The 23107-nt window shown below is 69.2% G+C and overlaps 1 protein-coding gene across 1 annotated transcript in view; it reads right to left on the reverse strand.

The window, feature by feature from the left end:
- Positions 1-5787: 5787 nt before the first annotated feature.
- The window catches only part of ZC3H3 (zinc finger CCCH-type containing 3), a 55801-nt gene continuing 38481 nt past the window's right edge, over positions 5788-23107 (reverse strand). Inside the window, exons 5-12 of the mRNA XM_054590549.1 lie at positions 22768-22955; positions 18714-18756; positions 18479-18640; positions 18306-18375; positions 16276-16407; positions 8889-9073; positions 7875-8236; positions 5788-6244 (exon numbers count right to left, since the gene is read on the reverse strand). Coding sequence (XP_054446524.1) covers positions 6213-6244; positions 7875-8236; positions 8889-9073; positions 16276-16407; positions 18306-18375; positions 18479-18640; positions 18714-18756; positions 22768-22955 — 1174 coding nt within the window. The 3' untranslated portion in view covers positions 5788-6212. The remainder of the gene's footprint in view (positions 6245-7874; positions 8237-8888; positions 9074-16275; positions 16408-18305; positions 18376-18478; positions 18641-18713; positions 18757-22767; positions 22956-23107) is intronic.

The raw sequence follows: 23107 nt of genomic DNA on the forward strand, positions 1-23107 counted from the left end.
GACCTGCCGGCCTCCCGACCCCGTGACGCTGCGGCCCCGCGGACGCTGCGCGGGGCGCGCCGGCTATTTTTAGCGGGCGGTTCAGGCGGGTCCAGGAATTCAGTCAACAAAGTTGCTGGCACCTCGGCGCGGCGGGAGCCAAGGCGCGCGCGCAGGTCGGGCGGGAGGCGCGCGGCGCGGGGTCCGGGCTCGGGCGCCGGGTCGCCTCGGCCGCAGCTGCCCGCCAGCGCGAGGCGGGGTCCGGGACGCGGTGTTGGGCCTGGCGGGCGCGCGGAAAGGTGGGAAGGCTCCGGCGCGAGGAGAAAACGCGGGGGCTGGGGTGGCCGACTGGGGCGGACGCGCGTCCGGCTGCCCAGGACTCCGTGACAGCGAAGGGGACGGTGAAGCCCAGGGCAACCGGAGCGGGGTCAACGGGGATGGGAGGGGCCTGACCCAGGGTGACACCTCTAATGTCCACATTGCCGTTATGTGACTTTTACAATGTAAACAGCCAGTGTCGAGTGTAAGCATTTACGCACAGAAAGGGAAGCCTGGAAGGTGTGCGCAGAAAGGCCCCAGGGGCGCTGAGCTGCGTGCCGCGGGCATTTAGCTAACAGGGCTATGCACCTCGTTCCGGGTGTGAGTGTCTGTACTTTATAGTAAAAAATGTCTCATGATTGGGAGTGACAGCCAGCTTTCCCAAGACGTCATGGGGGTGGCCGGGCCCCGCTGTGCCAGGTGGGCACGTCTCTCCCCCCTTGCCCCAGCATCTTGCAAGCAGGGCAAGGACTCCCTTGTCAGAGGGCCAGGCAGAGCGTGGGGACATGCCTGGCAGGGAGACCCGGCGAGTGGCAGAACCGAGGCCCCAGGCCACACAGCACAAGCCGAACGGTGCAGGCGTGAGGCTCCCTTTAGAGCCCGCGGTGTCCAGAGGGAGGCTCCTGACCCGGGCAAGGCGTGTCCTGTCTGCGGGGAGAGCGCCTGCCTTGGGCTGCCCCTGCCCCCACCTCTGCCTTTCGCTCTGTGGCTGCAGCCGGGCTGTTGGACCTGGCCAGGGCTCGGTCCCAAGCCCAGGAGGATGCTGGGGTGGCGGAGCCCAGCCCCAGGGGCCAGCGTGGGCCTCCTCACAGCCCGCGGCCTCAGACTCAGGGGCGCAGCCCCACAGCAGTGCCCGGGCTCTGTGGCACCCCCAGCCCTGACAGGTGCAGGCAGACAGGCAAGGCCCCGCCCCGCCCGTCCAAGCCCAGCCGGCGTCTCCTCGAGGCCCGTGCTCAGCTACCACCAAGGCAGCTGCCCCCACAATCTGCCCCCAAATCTGCCCCAAAATGGGAGGTGCACGGATGCTGGGCCCTCTGCTGGGGGGCCTGGGGCCAGCCATCCCCCCATTCACTCACACACACGTCTGCCCACCTTGTCCGCTCTCTCCCTCCTCCACTAGGGGCAAGGGACAGCCAGAGCAAAGTGGCTGCAGTCAGAGGCAGATGAGAGGCATGGGACCTTCAGGGCTCAAGGTCCCCCCACCCAGGGTGACCTAGGAGGAGCGGGCCGCCTATGGCCGAGCAGGGCACTCCCCTGCCCTACTGGCTTGGGAACGGCCAGCTGCCCCAGCCCTGGACGTGGCCTTGGTCGGAACAGCTTCCCAGAAGAGCTCTGGGCCTGCAGGCCTGCCTTTGGCTTCTGGCCGCCCCCGAGCCTGGGAGCAGGGGGCCTGGGGAGGTCTGCGCCCCCCACCTCCTCTGGGCTCCTGCCGGCCTCTCGGTCCGCTCCCTGGGCTCTGTGCAGCCTCAGTCCTGCCTGTTAGTCCCTGCCAGCTGGGGCAGGGGAAAGCCAGGTGAGCCCTGTGCCCTGGCTCCGGGGCCCCCGAGGGCAGGGTCCCCTGCTCTCCAGCCCAGGGAGAGTGCTGGCCTCGATGGCTTGGGGGAGGGATGCGGCTACGAGCAGGCGCTTGGCTGGGCCTGGGGAGCAGAGGCTGGGAAGGACCTGGCCCCTGTCCTGCCCGCCGGGAGCGGCCAGCAGAGGCGCCACGGAAGAGGCAAGCAGGCGCGCTGCGTGCCGGGGGGACAGGGGCGCGCCAGGGCAGCGCGGTCCCGCCTGCCCCTGGCTGTCCATCCTGCCCCGGGAAAAGGCTCTTTCCTTCCGGCCCAGCACCCGTGCGCCCTCCTGGGGCGCTCACACCCATCAAAGCATCGGCCCTGGAGCCACACGACTCCATGGGGACCTCTCCTGCGGCTCGTCATTAGGTGCACTGCACAAATCTTCACGGAGCACCCACTGCGCGCCAGTCTGCCTGTCCCTGGGGCACCTCCAGTCAGGCCGGCAGCCCAGGGGTCCCTGGCTGGAAACAAGCCCTCAGCGCCCCGGGGTGCAGTGCAGTGTGGCAGGACGTTCGGGGTCTGTGGCGACGGTCAGCTGGGGCGCAGGGAGGGCTGGACTCCGGTGCCGACGGCTGGGAGGACTTGGAGGAGCGCCGGTGGCCGGCGCCCCAGGCACTGCAGGCCACAGGGGCCCTTGGCTGGGCCGGCCCCGCCCAGCGTCTCAGCGCCTGGCTCCCCGGCGCGGCCTGGGCTTGCCCCCAGCATGGCGGCTGGCCCCCTGCGCGAGCAAGCGCCCAAGGGGGACGGGTGGTGCGCCTGGCGTTCCTGTGAGTCCCAAGGGGCTCTGTCGGCCAAGGCGTGGCAGCATCCGCTGACGTCCGGGGGAGGCACGAACGCCACCTCCCGCTGTTCCTTCTGTGGAAAACAGTCTGCCAGAGTGGGGGTCCAATGGCAGAGCGTAAACCAAAAGCAGCTCGAAGCACAGCACACAGGGTATCAGTTTCCTGTCGCTACTTAATGAATTACCACACTTAACGCAGTTACCATCTCCCATACTCTGTGGTCAGGGGTCCTGCCCCCACCAGGGGGTCTCTGCTCAGGGGCCCAGGGGCCCAGGACCCCAGGACCTCTTCTGGAGCTTCTTCTGGAACCCTCTGGAGTGCTCCGGAACTCTCCGGCTCCCTCGGGTTGCCGGCGGGACCATTTCCTCGAGTCTGAGGAGCCCAGGCCCCAGCGCTTGCTGTAGGCGGCCCGCCACGCGGTCGGATGGTCCCAAGGCAATGTGCCCGTGTGAGGTTCCACGGCTGGAAGCGGGTCCCAGGTCCCCCGGTGTCACGGGGAGGCGCCCTGCCAGCGCAGGAAGCACAGCGCGGGTTGGGGGGCGCACACCAGGGGCCGGTCCACCCCCACGGCACAGGAGAGGTCAGCGGGGCGGGCACACCGCGCCTGGCGAGGGCAGGGGTCGGAGCTCCCGCGGCTCGGTGAGGCGGGCGCTGTGGGAGCCCCTCGGCCGCCTCTGGGGGAAGGGGGCGGCCCCGCACACTGGAGCGCAGCGGCTGCTCGGCTGTCCTGCCCGCAGGGCCGCCCGGGGGTCCACCCTTGCCATCACGCTCAGTCACTAAGTGTCGTGCCGCCCGAGAACCAAGGCAGGGGGTCTAGATCTGTTCCTGGGAGGCGGCTCCTGAGCTGGGGCAAGTGGGCACCCGTCCGGCGGCTACCTGCACTGAAGAGACGAGACGAAGCCGCACAGCTCCTTGCGCCAGCAGGGCCCAGCTGGCCTCCCTGCGGCCGCCGCCCACCCCCTGCCCCGCATGGCTTCCTGGGCTCAGCAGCCCGCCCCGCCTGGGAGCCCCGTTCTGGGGGTGCCCACTTGGCGGCCACGGCGGGGCCGGCCGGGGGCGAGGCCTCCTTGGGGCAGGCCCCGCTGCCACGGGCACCCCCCAGCCCCACACCTGGAGGCCCTCTCTGTGCCGCAGGCCCGTCGGCCCCCGTGCCGCCCACACCGGCACCTCAGGCGTCTCCTCTCCAAGGCCAAGGGCCCCGGGCAGACGCCCGAGACCCACGAGCATGGGGCTGAGATGTGAGCCCCAGCCCCAGGTCCCCCAAGAGCCTCACCCCCGGCCCAGAGGGTCGGCGAGGGCGCCCTGCCGCGGCCGGCGCCCGGCCCCCGGAGCCCACTTTACGGCTCACACGGCTCCGGGGCAGCAGGCCTCCCCGCACCGCAGGCGGCGGGCCCTCACCGCTGCTGGTCGCCCCAACGCCTGCGCAGGTCCCCGCATGGGCCACAGGGAGCGGGGGTGGGGGGACCGGGCCCAGGAGCACAAGGCCGCCCCCGGCCTGGCGTCTCCCGTTTCCGGACTGCCCGGCCCTTCCGTGCTGGCCTCTGGCTGCGTCCGGGCCGCAGCGCGGGCACTGGGTCTGGGCCCTGCCCCGCTTGCCAGCAGGCCTCCCCGCTCGTGACCCGACGGCCTCGGCCTTGCTGGAGGGGGATGCAGCTCCCTGGAGCGTGGGGCTGGGAGGGCCGCCCTGGCAGGCAGCGGCCGTGCTGGGTGGCAGGGCGGGTGTCCGGCAGGCGTGGCCCAGCTGCCCCCCGTGGACGCCCCTGCCCACCCAGTGTCCTGCTGGCGCCCACCTGGCAGCCTAGGGGGCAGGCGTGTGCACCTCCACTGGCTGAGGGGAGCGCAGGGAGGAGGGAGGCGAGGGTCTGTCTGAGCAGCCCCAGCTCCCATCAGGCCAGACCCACTGTGTCCACCATCCTCTTGTCTGCGGAGACAGGCGGCGCCAAGGACCCGGGAGGAGGTAGGAGGCCGAGGGGCGCGCGGGCTGTGCAGCCCCCTTCACGGTGTCAGCCAGGACCCGCAGCTCCCCGGGGCAGGGCGCCCACACTGCCGAGCGAGGGCCCGGAGAGGCAGCGGCAAGGACCCTGCGAACGTCCGGCCGGGGCCGCGTCGCGTACGTGAGCTGCCCACGGGGGCCGCGCTGTGTCCTCGCCTGGTGGGGACCCCTCCCCGCAGCCAGGCCTAACTCCCGAGCCCACCCCCGCCAGGCGGGCTGCGGCGGTGGCTGGGGCCGGGGCCGTCTGCGTGGTGCTGCGCCAGGGGTGCCTTCCCAGGGACAGGAGACCGCCACCCGGCTCGTCTGTGTCAGGAGTGCCAGCAGCCGGTCACCTCTGAGGCTGCTGCGGGGACGCCCCATCTCACAGACAGGCCTGCTGCAGAGCAGGGTTCCAGGCTCTTCGGGGACTTCGGGGAGGTGGGGTGGGGACTCCCGGCACAGAGTGTGGGCGGGGCCGCAGGCCAGGGGGCCGGGTCAGGCGGCCGGCCGTGCAGGTGCAGGTGCGGGCGGTGAAGCCCGGGGGCGGCTGCGGGCTCCCATCACCCGGGGAGACACACCCCCTTCCCCGGGGGGAGCGAGAAGATCCCCGAGGGGGAGCATGTGCACCTCCAGGCCTTGGCCTTGCAGAGGCCCCGTGACGGCCAACCCGTCCCCAGACTGAGGCTGCTCCCCTCAGCCAGGCCTCCCGGCGACCCCCTGGAAACGGAGGCACCTGGGCCTGGACGAGCTGCCTCCTCCTTCAGGCTGCCCCACCCCCGCCTGGGCCAGGGGTCCCTGGAGGGGACCTCAGCTTGGGGGACCCTGGTGCCAGCCTGCAGCACCCATGTCCCCGGGGCTCCCTCGGGCTGCTCCCAACAAGTCAGCTGGCTAGGCCCGCCCTCTGAGCCACCCCGGGGGGGCGGGAGGAGCCAATGCCCCTCTGCCCTGCCCGGCAGTGTGGGGCCCCCAGGGCCCGATGCACGCGGGCAGGTGGGGGGCAGGGCAGAGGCTGCTGCAGGAGCGGGGCGGGCTCGGCGGCCAGCCCCTTGCCTTTCCCCAGGCCTCTGTCTCGGGCCTGCAGGCCCCCCGGGGCCCCCGGGGCCAGCGTGCGTTCATGGGGCTGGCGGCACGGCGACAGCGAGGGCAGCCGAGGACACACAGGACGGAACCTTTATTGCTCACTGTGAAATGCCTGCCAGGGCGGCCTGGCCGGCGGCCCCTTCTCCAGGCCGGAGCCTGGGGCTTGCCGGGGGGCACGTTAATGGCCACTGCCCTCCCCGCGGCGTGGATGGGCCTGGGGTGAGCCCTGCCCGGGACCCCTCAGGGCGGGGGTGGGGAGCGTGTCCTGGGTGCGAGCCGAGGGCCCAAGGGCGAGGAGGGGAGGGGTGCAGAGGGCCCGGCCGGGTGGGGGCCAGCTCGCAGGAGAGGGCGAGGCCCCGGGCCCTCACACACAGGGAGGGCAGGGAGGACGGAGAGCCAGGCGGGCTGAGGGCTGGCTCTGCAGCCCCCAGGGGCAGCTTGGTGGCAGGCGGCCCCTCCTCTGGGGCAGCGGCAGGTGCAGGCGCGGCCTCCTCCCCGTCCGGGCCGCGGGCCGCGCCCAGGCCCTCACAGGCGGGGTTTGATGTGCAGGGGCTTCCCTGTGCCGAGGAGGAGGGGGGTCAGGAGGGGGGCGGCACCGGCAAGAGGGGTGCCCCTCCTCCATCGGCCCAGGCCTGCACACTGGGGGCTGCTGAAATCGGGGGCAGTGGCTGTGGGCAGGCCGCCCTGGGGCCCAGCCGTCCGGCAGGGCGCAGGGCGCAGGGCTTGGGGCTGGGTGGGCCCGGGGTGGCGGGTGGGCGTGGGGTGGGGGGGGCCGCGGCGGCATCTGCAGGCTGAGCGGACGGGCTGCACCCGGACCCGGCACTGCTCGCCCCCAGGACTCCGTCCAGGACGAGGTCGCCAGCCGCACACGGGGCGGCTACCCAGCTCCTTCGAGGGAAGAGCCAGGGTGTGTGCGAGCGACTGGCCGCATAGGGACAGGAACCAGCGAGGTCCCCGCACAGGGAGACAGGGCGGCCGCGGGCAGTCGGCAGCCAGGGGCCGGAGGACGGACGGCCACGTCCCGGGGCCCCGCCCACCGTGCTCCACACTCACGGGGCGCCGCTGCCTGTCCCTTCCCGTGAAGCCACTTCACAGGCCGGGCTCCTGTGGACCAGACGCCTCTGTGCAGCTGCCCACCGACGGGGCACTGTCCACATGCCCCTGCAGGCCTACCTCTCCTGGGGAGCCCCTTCAGGGGGAGGACCCCAGCCACCTGCTTGGCTGGGCTAGGTCCAGAAGCCAGGCCCAGGTGGCAGGGACCCCAGGCCTGTGGCCTTGGCCACCACTGGGTGGCAGCCTGGGCAGGCGCAGCCCAGCCCGCTGCCCTGGGGCCCTCCCCGGCCCACGCCGCCCGCCCCTCCAGCTCCAGGCCCTGGCCAGGCGGGGCGTGGCCCAAGCCGCCTCCTGGGGCCTCAGCAGCCCTGCCCGCCTCCCGAGTCTGGGGGTCAGCTGCTGGGTTCCCAATCTCACGAGAAAGAAGTGGCTGCCTCAGGACCCTCGCCTGCCTTCTCCCACCCCAGTGAGCCGCACCCCGACGGAGAGCTGGTGCCCTGGCCTGGGGGGCAGGTGGAGGGCCAGGCCCAGCTGTGCGCCCCTGTAGGGGGGCCGGGGTGGGCGGCGGGGGCGGGCCCCCCTCCGTGGCCAGCGTTTGAGCGCGCTCCGCGGAGCTGTTCGAGGCGGCTGTGGCAAGCATCTTCCATTAACGTTATGACCGTGAAATATGACAATAAAATGATGGCCGTATGGTCACAAATTTGCAGCCCGCCGAGCTGCGTGGGGTTTATCGTCACTCAAACGCGCGGAGAGCTGTAAAATGTTTACAGAAAGGGTCGTTTGCGGCCATAAAACCCTCTTTTCTCTCCTAAACGAGGCTGAGTGGGGCCATTTACCAAGCCCTGAACGCTCGTCGGGGAGAAGGAGCATCTGTTCTCTCCAGGAGCGCGCGCCGATCTTCCAGAACAAATTAACAGAAATGGGTGCTTTCTAATTAAATCAGCCCTCGGCGGGGGCGGTCTGTGCACGGACGCCGCTGCGCTCGCACCTCGGCGCCCGCCCCACAGCGGCAGGTGCACACGCCGGGGTTTTCCGGAAGCATCTGGCCACGCCTGGAGACTCTGACTTGGGGGGTCTGAGGTGGGCCCTGAAAGGCACCCTGGCCGTGCTGGGCTCTGGGGGCCAGCTACCTACCTGAGTCCTTGGTGGGGGGGCTTTGGGGGGCGGGGGCCCTGGGCCGGCCGCCCGGGCTTGGCGAGGACTGCAGGGAGATGAAGGAAGGCAGCTTGGAGAGGTTGCCGGAGCGGGTCCCCGTGGGGGCGGCCTCCTCCTGGGGAGAGGGCTCCTCCTGCTCTAGGGAAAGAAAGGGAGAGGCCACGGAGGGCGGGGAGGGGGAAGAGGAGCAGGAGGGGGAGGAGGGGGCCTTCGATGACAAGGGACAGGCTGAAGCCGAGGCTGACACCCCTGTGGGGGAGAGGGGAAGGACCAGGCTAGCGGCCACAGACGCGGGGGAGCTGGGCACCGATCTGGCGGGGCGCTGGGCAGCCGAGGACTTCCTGCGGGAGAGAGGGCGGGGTGGCAGCGTGAGGCGGACAGCTGCCCGCAGGGCGGGGGCCCGGGGCGCTGGCCCCGCCCCGCGAGGCGCCTGACCCCGTGGCCGGGCTCTTGGCCCCTCCCCACCCACGCCTTCCTGCCCCAGCAGCCACCAGGCATCACCATCCAGGGTCAGGGCCAGCGCCAACCCTCGGGGCCCAAGGGCAGGCTGGTGACATCATGGGGCTGGCGGGCCTGGCACCACGCTGGCCCTGTCCGCACCTTCCAGAGCGGCCCCCCCGTCCACCCGCGGGGCAGGTGAGCGCGGCACGGGGCCCCCAGCTGCGCTCGCTGCCCGGGATGCCACCCTGCCCTGCCCGGACAGTGGGAGCGAGGGGCCGAGGAGCCCCCGCCTTCCTCCCAGGGGCAGGGCTGCGTAGCCCCACACGAGCTGGTCTGGGCCAGGGCCGCCCTTGGCTCTGTCCCGCCTGGGATCTGGGCCGGGGCAACTCTGGAAGCCACTTGATCCCCACCTTTGGACTGGGGCTTTTTGGGTCTGAAGCCAGAAGAGCTGGGTGGGGTGCAGGGGCTCCCAGGAGGCCCCGAATGTCCCGGGAGCGGGAGGACTGCTTCCGGACCCCCGCCGGGTGCACACGCGGCCCTGTCCCCACTCACCTGGGCCCGTGGCCGCCAGGGGCCCTGCTCCGGGAAGGCGTGTCGCTGGGCTCTGGGGCTGGGGGCGCAGCCGCCCGGCGGCCGAGGCGCTTTCGGTTGCGGTGGAGCAGCTGGCACTGGGCGCCCCGGGGGCAGGAGCCGCTGCGGGAGAAGTCGGGGCACAGCAGCGTGTGCTTCTTCTTGCACTGGGGGGAGAGGGGGCGCCACTGGGCGAGGCTGCACACAGGGTGGGGCGACCGCCTGCGCGGCCGCGGCCGGGGCCCGGGGCCCAGGGCCCAGGCTTCCCGCCGGCTGCGCACGCACCCGAGTAGCCCCAGGGGCAGGGACAGGGGCAGGGCAGCACCTCGCTGGGGCTGAGGGCAGGCCGGGCAGGACTGGGGGTCCCGCCAGGCTGGGCGGGGGTTCCCAAGGCGTTAACCTTTCCTCCTGACCACAGCTCGCCCGTCCTGGGGGAAGGCGGGGTGGGATGGGATGGGAGAGGCGGGACTAGGGAGCCCGAGGCCTGGGGGGACCCCACTGGGCGGGGTTCAGGCTTCGAGCCCAGGGCTGCGCAGGTCGGCCCAGGCCACCACGCGCCCGACCCACCACACCTGTCGCTGCGGCTAATTATACCCCGGGCCCCGGGCTACACCCGGGGGCAGGTGCTGGGGGCGCAGCTGCAGCGCTTGTGCTCCGGCCCCCGTGGCAGCAGCAGGCCCTGCCGTGCGCCCCTTCTGCCGAGGGCTGTCCTGCGCCCCCGCCCCCTGCGGCTGGCCTGGCCGGCAGGACCGGGGGATGGGCCACAGTGCTGGAGCCTGGGCGCCCTGACCGCCCTCACGTGGGACTGGGCGACGGGCGGCTGGGCACGTGCTGGAGAGGCCGAGACCGGGGCCCGCCGGCCCGGCAGCGCCTGTGGGGCGCGCCCGCTCATCTGGGAGCCGGCGCCAGACCCCGCGCACCGTCCTCCAGTTCGGAACCTCCCTCCTGGTCTCGTCCCTGCACGAAGGCGCCAGCCTCTGGCAGGGCCGCAGGGAGTGCGCCCCGTCCCCTGGGTGGGGCCTGTGCACGGGCCCATTCTTGTCACCTGGTCCCCACCACTGCCGGGGGACCAGAGGCCCGGCAGGGAGCCTGGAGGCAGGCGGGGCTGGGGGGCCCTGGGCCCCGCCCCGGCCCTCACTCCCCCCCACCCCCTGTACTGCACTGGGCCAGGGCGGGGACAGTGTGGCAGGCCCCAGGCATGGGGCGGGGCAGCCGCGGCCCCTCCAGCAGGGGCGGGCCTTCTGGGAAAGCAGGGCGCCCGGGCAGGTAGGTGCAGGCAGAGTCGCTGTCCGCGCCGCATAGAATTCACGGCACCCATTTATTTTTTGTGTTTTTCCTCCCTAAAGGTGACTGCTAGGAAATTTTAAATCTCACATGCGGTTCCGGCTGGCCGGCCTTCCCCCTGGCCCGTGCTGGTCTGAACCAGCCCTCTGCCTGAGAACAACCAAACATGCCAGGTCGAACGTGAAGAATCTGCTGACATCATCCCAGCGCTGCGAGGACAGTCTAACGGCAGCAGATAACGTGCTCAGGAGAGACGGCGGCCTGAGTTCCAGAGGCCTGAGCGCTTCCTCTAGACCAGGTGCAAGGACGGAAAGGCAGAACCAAACTGGACACCCCAGAAACCCCAGCCAAAGGGCTGGGAATTGAGGCCACTGGTAAACAATTTGTGAAAATTCGGTAACAATTAGAGCCAAGTGAGGACAGCAGGCCACTTTATCGACATCTACGGGTGCATCCAGCGCAGCTCTTAGATTAGCGAAGAGTGTCCCCCTCAAAGTGAGGGGCAGAGACAGCAAGAGAAAGCAGAGGGAAGAAAATGAAGCCGCCAACAGAAATTAAGACAAAGACAAAATCACAACGAAGCCAGGAGACCAAAGGCTGGTTCTCTGACGACATTAATAAACCTGCCCCGTGAGAGGAGTCAGGAGGCGGGGCAGGCGCGGGCCCCAGGAGGACAGCAGCCCGGGGCCACGGCCGCTCCGTGGCGCGCAGGTGCCGGCAGCACATCCCAGGACAGCTGACAGGAGGGAAAGGCAAGGCTGGGCGGGTGCCCCTGCAGCCGCAGCAAAGTTGCAGTTGGGACGGGCAGGCCGAGGGCGCTCGGGCCCAGTCCCTGCCGCCGCCACTAACCTCGTGTGCTCCATGGGTGGTGGGGCCCCCAGCTTGCTGAGCTTATGGGGCCAGAACAATCTTGAAACCAAAACCTGAGCAGAACCAGGAGACCAACGAGCACTGGGCCACCTCCGCTGATGACCAAGGACTCCGGCCCCCCCAGAACGCAAACACACTGGCCCCACGGGGCTGCTCCACGCCCTCAGCGGGCCGCCCTGGCCGAGGCCCGCCTCGTCTGTCCCTTCAGCCATTCGTCCCGATGCCGGAACGCGAACGCCCTGGGGTCTCCCAGCCCCCACGATGGAGCCGCGGGAGCCGCGGGCAGAGCCCCAGCCCGGACCAAGGCCGTGGCGGCGAGCCAGCCCCGGGGACCTGCAGCGGCAGGCCGGCCGACGTGTCGGGGCTCTGCGCGGGTGCTGCGCGCTTTCTGCAAATCCACCGTGACCGCAAAAGGACACGTTCACTGAACACCAGGACTGAAGAGCTGTCTCTGTGCGGGGCCCCGGGTCCGGGTGCTGGCCGGGCTCTCCCTCAGGGCGCCGGGCGTGCGACAGGCGCTGGTCGCGAGGGCAGTGTCGCGAGGATCCGGAAGGGACAGGCAGAGGGCAAGACTCTGGCGAGGCCGCCCGGAGGGAGAGCGGGGAAACGCACGTGAAACACTGACGGAGGCGGCCGCCAGGCCTCGGCGCCTGCCGCAGGCACGGCTGGGCCCCAGCACACGGCCGGGCGGGGCTGCCCAGGGCCCTTGAGCCGCTCTCATTCAGCAAAGTGCCGCTGGAAGTGCCGGCACAGCGACTAGGCAAAAATAAGTAAATGACAATAAAATAACAGACATCCCAATAAAAAGGGAAAGCAATGATCTGTTAACACATGAAGAACCACAACACAAGTCTCAGGGCTGCCCTGACCTGTGCAGCTCAGCGGGCTGGGCGCCGTCCCGCAAAGCGAAAGGTCGCAATGGGGTGCCCGGTCAGGGCACGCGCCGGGCGTGCGGGTGTGGCCCCAGCCGGGGCGCACATGAGAGCTCACCGGTCGGTCTCTCTCTCACATCGGTGCTTCTCTCCCCCTTTCTCTATTCCTTCCCTTCTCTCTTCAAAAGAGTAAATAAAACCGTTTTAAAAAATTGTTAGAGCTAATAAATAAATTCAGCAAAATCCCAGGATATAAAATCAACACAGAAAAACAACTGCATTATTATACATTCGCAATGAACAACCTGAAGAGCTTTAAAACTCTCATTTACAACACTGAGGAACACATTTAACCAGGGAGGCAAAAGACTTGCACAAAAGGCCGCCGAGAGCAGGGAGGCACCCACACAAACGGGGACGCGCTGCCTGGTCATGGGCCGGAGGACAGTGCCCCGAGCGGCCTCCAGGCTCAGAGTGGCCGCGGTCCCAGTCCTGGGGTCTTTAAAAAACAGAGGCAGAAAAACCCATCCAAAAACATTTGCAGGGAATCTCTTGGAAAAGAACAAAGTTTGAAGGGTTGACATTTCCTGATTTCTTTCTTTTCTTTGTTTTTTTTCTTAAGATTTTACTTACTTACTTTTGGAGCGATGGGGGGGAGGGAGGGAGACACCGATGCGCAAGGGAAACACAGGTCAGCTGCTGCTCGCCCCCCGCCCCCCAGCGACCTGGCCGCAGCCCAGGCACATGCCCTGACTGGGAACCCAACCAGCGACCTTTTGGTTTTCGGGACAACGCCCAACCCATGAAGCCACACTGGTCAGGGTGCATTTCCTGATCTCGGAACTTACGACGAAACTGTAGCAATAAACACTAGGATGAGGACACACAGAGGAAACAGGAGAACCCAGAAACAAGCCCTCGCAAAGGTTGGTGGACTCTGGACGAGGCGCCTGGGCAGTCGATGGGGAAGAGCAGCCGTGCAGCCAACGGCACTGGGAGAGCGGGGCGTCCGCCTCCAGGAGACTGAGGTTGGGCTCCTGCCTGACACCACATACAAAAACCAACTCACAAGGACCAAAGGCTTACACGTTAGAGCTCCAACTACCAAACCCTAACAGGGAAGACAGGGGAAAAGCTTCGTGGCAAGGAGCTGGACAACGGCTCCCGGGCGTGGCACCAGAGGCACAGGCAGCCGTGCCAATGGGCAAGCTGGGCGCCCGGGGCGCTGGCCAGAGTGGGGCGGCCACGTCCAGAAGGGGAGCGGACACCCGCAAGCCGCATCTCTGGTGAAGCGTCCACCTCCAGAGCACGACAACTTCCAATTCAAAAGCAGGCAAAGCACCTGAAGAGAGAGACCCTTCTCCCAGACGCCACACCAACGGCAAAGCAGCACGTGCGCAGACGCTCAGCGTCGCTGGGTCAGGAGAGCACAAGCCAGAGCGGCCCGAGCGCACCGCGAGGGCGCTGGGGGCGGAGGAAGCCCCTCGCCTCGGCCGTGGGCTGGCTCGGCCGTGGGCTGGCTGGACGACAGTCGCTGGGCGAGCGGTGGGCGGACCCTCGGCAGGGCGTGCCCTCCGTGCGAGCCGGGAAGGCCAAGGGAGGTGCCCGGGGAGGCTGGGGAGCAGCAGTGCAGTCCGCAGAGGCCGTGCACGGGCGCTCACAGCGGGGTGCCTGGGCAGCCCCCGGAGAACAGGCTGCAGGCCCACCGCTGGGGGGAAGGCCCCCCCGACACGCACAAGAGGGGCGCAGCCCTGAGGCCGCAGCAGGGCACCTTCCCAGAGGTGCTGAGTCAGACATGCCAGACATGCAAGTCCGTGCTGCAGGAACCAGCCTAGGAAACGCCCAGAGTGGACCACGGAGTGCAGGCCGGAGGCAGCTGGTGCCGCGAGGATCCTGGTGGTGGCTGCCCGGCTCTGTGCATTCACTGATCACCACTGAGCCGTGACCCTGCACTGGACAGACTGGAGGACCTGTCACCTGCACCTCAATAAAGCGGCTTTAAAAAATCTGCTCAGCCCTGGCTGGTGCGGCTCGGTGGACTGAGTGTCGGCCTGTGAACCAAAGGGTCATTGGTTCAATTCCCAATCAGGGCACAGGCCTGGGGTGCGGGCCAGGTCCCCAGTGGGGGGCGCACACGAGGCAACCACACACTGATGTGCCTCTCCCTCTTTCTCCAGCCCTTCCCCTCTCTCTAAAAACAAAAATAAGATATTTAAAAAAAATCAGCAGAAATCAGAGAGGAAAGAATGGGCAGTTTGTAGGCAGCATGGGGGAAAGGGCTCGCTCTATGAGGAAGCCGAGTGCGGCCCTAGCCTGGAAGGCAGCCAACGCAAAGGTGCCGACCCCCGCACGGCCGGTGGTCCAGAGGGGCTCATGGCTTCAAGGAGCAGGGATGGGGTGGGCCTGGGGTCTGGGCCACCTCCGCTTGGCCTGGAAAGCCATGCTGGACACGGTGAGGAGGGTCCCTGTGGCCTCAGATCCTGGAACAAAGATCCACAGAGTGAAAAATGGAAGGACTTTGCCCCTAAAACCAAGAAGGATCAGGCCTAAGGGCAAAGTTCCCAGGTGGTCACAGACAGGGAAATGCTCCCTGTGGTTCCGAGGGCAGGGAATGGCACGCAGAGGCCACGGCAGGAGAGGCAGGGGGCAGACTGGCCACGAGAGCAGTGGGCCACCCCACGAGCCACGCAGATGCAAGGGCCTGAGACTGAGGATGTCGGGGCAGGCAGCAGCAAGGAGAGGGCAGACCCGCAGTCCACGGCGGGGACACCGGTGTGGCCCCCGGGGCTCCTCCAGGCTGAGCTGGCTGTGGGGCACGCCAGGCCTGCCCCCGGCTCCGCCCCGGCTCCGCCCCTGCAGGGTAGGGAGCCTGCCCGGCCCAGGGGCCCAGGGCTCTGCAGGCAACAGGCAGGGGAAGAAGCAGGGCGGGGGGGGGGGCAGCCTGGGGCAGGGCCGGGGCCCGCGGGCTGCCGATAGGGGCAAGGCCCCACGCGCCTCCATGTGGACAGGGACAGGGACAGTAAAGGGCAGCCCCCGCCAGGTCCGGGCAGGTGCAAACCCGTCCTGGGGAGGCGGGGCGGGGGCTCTTCCTCAGGGTGCCGCCAGCAGACGCAGAAGGGACGACGGCATCAGGGTGCCCAGGACAAACACAGTGGCCCTCGGACCAGCTGGTGAGGGTGGTCTCCCACGGCCTCTCCCGAGCGCACCGCGCAGGAAGCAGGCGTCAGGCGGCAGGGGAGCCCTGGCCTCAGGGCGTCTGCGAGGAGAAGGCGCCCTCGCTGGGTGTCAGGCCCCAGGTGAGGAGGTGAAGGGCTTCCCACCCCAGGAGGCACCCTCCTGAGAGCCCGGGGGCACAGGGCTGGGAAGGGAGCAGGTTCTCTCCCGCCGGCATTATTCACAGGAACGGCCGCCTCTTTACCAAGCCGTCGCTTCAGGCGGCGAGGTTAACAATCCCACTCGATTCAGTGGGGTATCATAAACTCTCTGGGGCCCGTTCGAGGACCTGTACTCCAGGCGCGAGGTGCCCACTCAGCACTTTCTATATTATTTAGAGAATCAAGTTAACCCTCCCGGGCCCGGGCCGCCGCCCGCCCGCTGCTCCGCAGGCTCAGCGCTTTCCCACAGATAATTACGAGCCGCTATCCATCATGTGGCGGCCACGCAGCGCCCACACGCTGAAAGGGGCTCCGTAAGCACTTCCACTAATAGGAGCGGAACTTAAATACAGCTTTGATATTTCACTTAAACTGTACTATTTTACAATGATCATCCACGTCCTCTGTGCAGACCCCTCCTGCCCCCTGCCCCCTTGGCCCGAGCGTCCTTCAAGGCAACTGGTCCACTCCCGTGGGGTCCCCAGGTCGTGGCCTGGCGGCAGGGGGCCCACCGGCTGCGGAGGGCTGTGCCCGCGGCGGGGGGGCGAGGGCCCGCCCTGCACTGGCGCACACGCCTGCGACCAACGCCCAGCCCTGCGTCCTGGGCACCTGCGGTCGAGCCCCCGTGGCCCCCACTCCTCTGGGAGCCCCTGACCCAGACCGCAGGCCCCTGAGCAGGTGATGAGGCTGCCTCTTAGCATCCGGGGACTAAAGAGGTCCGTGCAGAGGTGCCCGGACCAGGGCCACCTGTGTCCACAGCTCCGCCACCCCGCAGGCCTGAGTGCGGACGGGGAGGGGAGACGGGGCCTCATCACGGAGCACGGAGCCGGCCTGCCCGGCCGCCCGCAGCCCACATGCGACCCTCGCCGCCCAGTTCACGTGCTCCCACCGCCCCCTCGGGGTGCACAGGCTCCAGGGGAGGCATCGAGAGCCCCCGGGCCCGAGGGCGCCACGGGGCCCGGCCCTCACCTTGGCGCCCAGCGGGCAGTAGCCCTTGAGGAAGTCGGCGCAGACCTCTGCCTTCCGGGACACGTAGACGTGGCTGTAGGGGCAGCTGCTGTTGCTGCAGATCCCCTTCAGGAAGTAGGAGCACACGGGCATCTGCCGGGGACATGGGGGGGGAGAATGGGGCGGGGGGGGCGGTGAGGGCCAGCAGGGCCCGCAGACGCCCCCGCCCCCGCCGCAGGTGAGAACACCGGACGTGGAGGCCTGCCCAGCGCCCCCGGACTCCGGCCGGACACCCTCGCCGGCGCCCTGCCCTGAAGCGGAACAGACCCGCGGTGCTGGCCCGCGGAGGGGAGCCCGGCAGGAGCTGAGGGCGCCTGGGGTGGGGCCAGGTGAGGGGCGCCCATATGATGGGACGTGGGGCCAGGGCAGGCGCTGGCCCTGCAAAGTGGCTCCGGCCCCGACGCGTGGCCACCTGGGTCCCTCCACTGTTCCGTGTCCGGGCTGCGGGGACACACGGGAGGGGCGGGCTCTCCAGCGGCCTGATGCGTGGGCTCCGTGGTGTCCGGGGCTGGGGGGCCGCCCCGCCCGCAGGGACTCAGGGGGTCAGGTGTGGCCCGGGCGCCGCCGAGGCCTGTGGAGGCCTGGCCGGGGGTCCAGCGCCTGCGCCCTGGCCTGTGGGCAGGTGGCCCGGGGAGACCTGGTGGGGGCCACGGAGCAGGCAGCCTGGCAAGGCCGTGTGGCCCCTGCAGCCCCGGACGGGATGGGGACGTGCGGCCCACCTCCGTCTCCGACCCCCCACTGTCTCCGACCCCCCACCCGGGCCTCTGCAGCCGCCGTTTTTCCAGGCGACTTCTCTCAGGGGGCCCTTGGGCGGCCCAGTGCCTGGCAGGGAATGTCACCGCCAACGCCCATGCGGGGCCCCCCTGCGGGCCTCGGACCTCCTGGGGCCCCTGTGGTGGGGGGGGCTCGCCCTCCTCCCCACTCCTCGGGGGGTCAGCTCCCCCCAGGCCGTACCCACTAGCCTCCCTGAAGCTCCCCCGCAGGCACTTCTGGGGGGCAGGGGGGTGAGGATGAGGAGGGGGAGGGAAGGAGCAGAGAAACAAAGGGCGATTTACGTGCCTGCGTGTGAGTTTAGTTTTAATTGCCTTTTAACTGCAGCACCGAGCGGAGCGGGGCCTGCGTGGGGCTGGCGGGTGTGAGGTTGCAGACAATCCCCTTAATGTGGCTTTTGATCTAGAGCCCGAATTAGCTCTAATAAAAAGGATAATAAAGCCAACTCTACACCAAACGGAACCCCCGCTTGCTGTCAGCAGGGCCGTTATCCCGAGGAAACTGCGTTCTCATTTCCATTAACCTTGTTTGCACCCACCACGTCCACACAAATAACAATAACATTAATTCCGGGGGCTCGTGCCGCGTCCGCATCAGACAGCCCGGAACGCACACCAGCCTCGGAGCCGGGAGCTAATGAACCCGAAGCCCGACGTGAATCTCCAAATGGCTCACGACAGAGTCTGGGAGCTCTATTAGGGAGAAAAATGCTGATTCTTTCCAAGCTCCTCAAGGGGAAACGCTGTGGCGGCAGCATCGCCCCCGCCCGGTCCCACCTCCCGAACTGCGCCGCAGCCCCGGCTCCGCACGTCCCCAGGGCCCCCAGCCCTGCACTGGCGCTGTCCCCTGCAGGGGTCCGCACGATGAGGTCTGCTCCCTCTGGCCCAAGGTGCGGGGGGGCCCGGGGCTGAGGAGCCTCCAGCCTCCCGCACCCCCATGTCGCAAGCTGCTCCGCGCCGACCCGGGGGCTGCGCCTGTGTGGCCAGGGCGCCCGGGGCCGCTGGCCTGACACGGGGTGGGGCGGGGCCTCCGAGCGGCTCGCGGACGCCCTCCAGGTCGGCGGTGGGCGAGGGGGGGGGGGCAGCCCAGCCAAACGGCTCCTGCGTGGCCCCGCACCCAGCTCCTCACAGACACCAGGGGACAGGGGTCTGCATGCCCGAGCCCAGGGAAGACTTCAGGGCACCGCCTGCCAGGAACACGCTCGCCACGCTGGTGCTCACCTTCTCCTTGGAGACCTGGTGGGAGAAGGGGCAGGTCCCATCCGTCTTCTTGCATGTGCCCCGGACAAACCTGTGCCAGAGGTGGAGTGGGCTTGAGGGCCCTGCCGAGACCAGCCCAGAACCCTCACAGGCCCCCTGCCGGCCCCACCCTGAGATGGCCCCAGGGCGGTCACCTGGTGCACACGGCCACCTTCTCGGGGTCGTGGATGTAGGGGCAGTGCTCGCCGCGGTTGCATCTGCCGAAGCGGTTGTAGTACATGCAGTACTCCTGGCCCGTCCGGCGCTGCCTCTGCCGGGCCTGCCGCACGATGGCCAGGCTGCGCTGCACGGCCCGGCTGTGGACAGCAAGGTGGGAGGTGAGACTGAGGGTGCGCTGGGACCCCCCTCCCGCACAACCCCGGGACGCACCTGGCCAGCGAGCGGCTGCAGCTGCTAGCAGGGTCTGGCCGACCTGTGGGGAGAGCGCCTGGGTCAGGCGGGGCCACCGCCCTGAGCTCCGCCCGCGGGCCTGTTTGGCGCAGGCCCCGGGGGTCCCTGTCCACCCTCCCCTCGGGGACACACGCGGAGGGGGGTGCTGTGGGCCACTCACGGCCCGGCCCTGCGCAAGGGAGCTGCCGAGGTGTGGCGCAGGGACAAGGGCTCTCCCAGGGCCACAGTGGTTGCTGGCCCGTGGGTGCACCGGGGGGGACGGCAGCCCCAGGAGCTGGGTGACGGGGCCTCCCCGGCCGCCCCCTCTGCCTGGAGCAGAGCCCGGGGTAGGTGACCTGCGGGTCTTGGAGACGCCACTCGGCTCTGCTGTGGCCGGGACGGTCTTTATGTGCTTTAACTGTTGTAGAGCCAAGACAAACAACAGGAGCGCAGCACGCAGCCACAAAGCGCGGCCTCCTCCGCCTGGGCTGCCCGGGGGACTAGGCCCGCCGTTGCTGCGGAGGCCCCAGTGGGCCCGGCCGGCAGGTCCCCGCTCCTCGAGACCGCGGGGCGCCTTGGAGATCACCCCTCAAAGCCTCGAGCACAGAGACCAAGCAAGGCTCCTCTGAGGTCACTGAGCGTGGCCCGTGAGAAGCTGCTCACACAGCGGCGGGCGGTGGCAGGACGAGGGCGGCTGGGGCCGAGGGGCCGGGGCGCGAGGGGCCGCTGCACAGGTGCGCGCCGGCCCTGCAGGAGGAAGGGCCGCAGTGACACACGGCCCCGCCTGCCGTTTAGACACGAGGTCACCCCCTTGACCAAGGAGGGCAGGGCAGGGCAGGGCAAGAGCCTCCTCCGGGTGGCCACCAAGTTCCCAGTTTCCCCCCCACACACACCCACCCCACCCCCCCTTCCCAGGCCAGATCCAATTTCCTGCAGGCAACTGCTGAAATGGATCTGGTGGCAGGAGGCAGAAGTGACATCACTCAGAAATTCTGGGGACCGGAGGCGATGACAAAGCATCCAGGCTCTAAAGGGCCGTCCCCAGCTGGCTGGCCCTGAGCTGCCCCGTCGGAGCCGCGGGGGGGCCTGGGCGGGCGCCCCCTGCCACCCGCAGGATCCCCGCCTCGCCCTCCCTGGGCGGCCTCTCCCAGGACCCATCGCCTCCATCCAGCTCACGGACCGAGGCCCAGTCACACCGGCTCTGACATGCCACGCGGCCTGTCCAAACCCAAACCGCCGTGCCCCCACAGGCTGGACCGCAGACGCCCCTTCCCCACGTGCCACCTGCCACCAAGCCTTGACTGCACCCTGGGTGCTCCGCGTGCCCCTGGGCCCGGCCCCCCACTGCCTGCTGCAGCCCCTCCTGCGGAGCACTCCCCTCCCGAGCCCCGCCCCCAAGTTTAAAAAGGGCGCCTCCAGGCTGGACAGTAGGACCCCCGTAGGAGGGGGGCTCCGAGAGGCGGCCACACTGGCCGCGGAGCAGGGGGCTGCGGTGTGAGGGAGGAGGTCACAGGGTGGCTCCAGGCCGCAGCACGGCCGGGACGCCAGTCCCGGGGGGCAGTGGGGCCGGCCCAGGTGGCACGTGGCTCCGCGCACCTGCCAGCCAGCGGGTGACAGAGTGCAATTTGATAGCTGTCGGCGATGGCGGATCCCGGGCTGCCACCCCGGCTGCCGTGACGCTGCGGCGCCATCTGCTCCTGCTGGGGACTGCTGTCATCACGCGTCCGCCTGGCAGACCGCGGCCCCCGGGCCCGGCCTCTGAGGGCGGGGCAGGCTCGCCCCCCTTTCCGCTCTGCTCTTAAAGAGGTGCCGGCGCGGGGCTCACGGGAGTCTCGCAGGAACAAGAGGCACCTTTTCAAACGCTGTGCAGTGTTAAAAAATGCACATAATGTCGCCGGCTGGAACACAGGCCGAGGGGGCTGAGAGGCGCTAAGAAGTTCAGCTGCAACCTGCACCCTGGGAGCAGGTGGCGCCGAGCCTCGGAGAGAACTTGCACTTCCCAGGGATCTTCCCAAAATAGCTGGGCAGTCGCAGCCGCAGCCCCACCCCCACTGCCAGCCCCAGCCCAGGCAGCCTCTTGCCTGACAGGCCCAGGGCCAGGGCCGGGGTAGCCCCCTTGGGGAGGAGACCAACACCCGGGGCTGGGCCCAGGGACAGACGGAGCCCCAGGAAGAGGCGGCTGGGAGGGAGGGAGGCAATGGGCGGGGCGGGGCGGGGCTGCAGAAGGCTGAGCAGCCTTCTGAGGGTGTGACCCCGCAGCAGCACAGACCGCCCGGGGCAGTGATGGGGCACGCGGTTCGTCCATTGCAGGGAGACACGGCCGGGACCACCTTGCTCTGGGGCCCTGGGCCCGCCCCGCAGCCTGGACGCACAGGGGACCGGCAGGCGGACCGGGGTTCCTGCTGCCGGCAGGGGCTGAGGGGCTCTGGGCCGTGGGGCCTGATGCACACGAGGCCCGGGGAGCGCCCACCAGAGCCCAGTGTGCCCAGGTCTCCAGTCAAAGCGTGAGGAGTGGGCACAGGGCTGGCTCTGCCCCTGTGCCCCCGGGAGGGAGGCGCGCCCTGAGGCTCTGACACCTGTCCCCTGAAACGCCTACAGGCTCCGCGGCCTCACCAGCGCCTGGGAAGTCCGTGCAGCCAGGAGGGGCAGGAGGGACAGGAGGAGGAGGGCGGTCCCAGGAGGCTGCCTTCCTTGCTGAAGCGGAAGCCCCCGGCACCAGGAAGATTTACTCCTTTAATTACTCTCCATAAGAGAGAGGCTGCGGGTCAGCGGACACAGCACCGGCGGGGGGCTCGCCCTCCTGGCAGCGAGGAGCAGGCCGCCCACGGGGAGGCCAGACACTGCTGGCAAGGTGGGCGGAGCCGGTGGGCTCTGCCCTGGCCTGTCCTGTCCTCTGGCCGGGCCCTGAGGTGGGGAGGGCTGAGCCCCAGGACTGCCCCTTTGAGGCCACCAGGGCTGGGCTGGTCGGCAGCTGTAGCTGCCACAGGCAGGTCCCAGGAAGAGGCCTCCCGGGACCTGCTGCCCCTACTCCACCCCCCTTCACTTTACCGTGTGAAGGCTGAACTTGGGAAGGAGGTTCAGGAGGTCGGTTCCAGAGCCCCGCTCTCGCAGGGCGGCATCTGCCCTGAGCACCGGCCCCACAGACCACGAGCGCCGGGCCCGCAGCCTTTGGGCTCTGGGGTCCGAGGCCACTGGAGCGGGGCCCGCGGCTGGTGGAGGGGCTGCCCTGGCCCAGCACAGCATCCCTGTGGGCCGACCCTTGAGTGGACCCCCGTGAGGAGGCTTGGTCAGCTCCCTGCACCTGCTCCTTCCCTGAGCAAAGGGGTGGGGATACTGAGGCACACAGGCAGGCAGAGCCATGGCCTCCCAGCACCGAGTACCCCTCCGTGGGGCCCGGGAGGCCGGGGAGGGGCTCAGGCAGCTTCTCCCTCCTGCTCCTGGGGTGCCATGGCGTGTGACTGGGGGTGCGCGGCCTCTGCAATCCCATGCGAGCCTGCGAGCCTGCCCTTTTATTGTGACACAAAAAGGGGGTAAAATTGGACTGAAACAAAAATATTTTTCTAGTCGATGCACGCAACAAGCAAGTCCAAAGCCTCTCCTCCCACGGAGCCAGCCTGTCCCCCCACCCCCCCGACACAGCAGGGAGGTGCCGCCAGCGAGATCCTGGGAGCCACCTGGGAGATCAAGGTGTTCACGCGCCTTGATAGCTGGGCGAGTGACGCCTCAAGGCCCTCACACGGTTCACCGCCCGTTTACCATGCCCAGTTCGTCCCCTTTGTCCCGGGGGCCGCTCAGTCAGGCGAGAGCCGCTGCCTGCCCGAGGGGCCTTCCCCCGGGACACAGAGGCCACAAGGCCTCCCCGTTGGGCCCCGCCTGCTCCACTGCCCTGGCCGGACGTCAGGGCAGCGACCCAGGCACTGTGGGCGCGGAAGCGTGAATGAGCGCCGGCCGGGGTGGCTGGCCGGGCAGTGCTCGCTCGGACGGGTGCCCAGAGCATCTTGGGAGTCCGGGCCAGGCCCCAGGGCCTCCGGGACCCACCACCAGGAAGTCTCACCTGAGCGCAGCAGGGGCCTGCTGCCTCCCTCGCCGCTAGGCCGGCCGTAGGTCTTGGAGAGCTTGTTGGCCGACACCTGGTAGAGCACCCCTCCGATGCAGCGGTAGCCCCTGTCCCGCCACCGAGGGGGGCTGGGCTGGGCTCTCCCCGCCCCGCAGGCACGGCGCAGGCGGCTCGGCACCAAGGACCTGCAGACACAGGGACATGCCAGTCAGCCCTGGCCCGGGGCCCCGGCAGGAGGCCTCTGTCCCCTGCCCCCGGGGCCCAGGAGGTGGCCCTCCCAGCCCCGCCACCCAGGCTGGGACGGCCTGAGCCCCCGAAGGGTCGCGGGGAAGGGACA

Source organism: Pteronotus mesoamericanus, unplaced genomic scaffold (genome assembly GCF_021234165.1).
Source record: "Pteronotus mesoamericanus isolate MK-2021 breed Mesoamerican mustached bat unplaced genomic scaffold, CSHL_Meso_final scaffold_174, whole genome shotgun sequence".
NCBI lineage: Eukaryota > Metazoa > Chordata > Mammalia > Chiroptera > Mormoopidae > Pteronotus > Pteronotus mesoamericanus.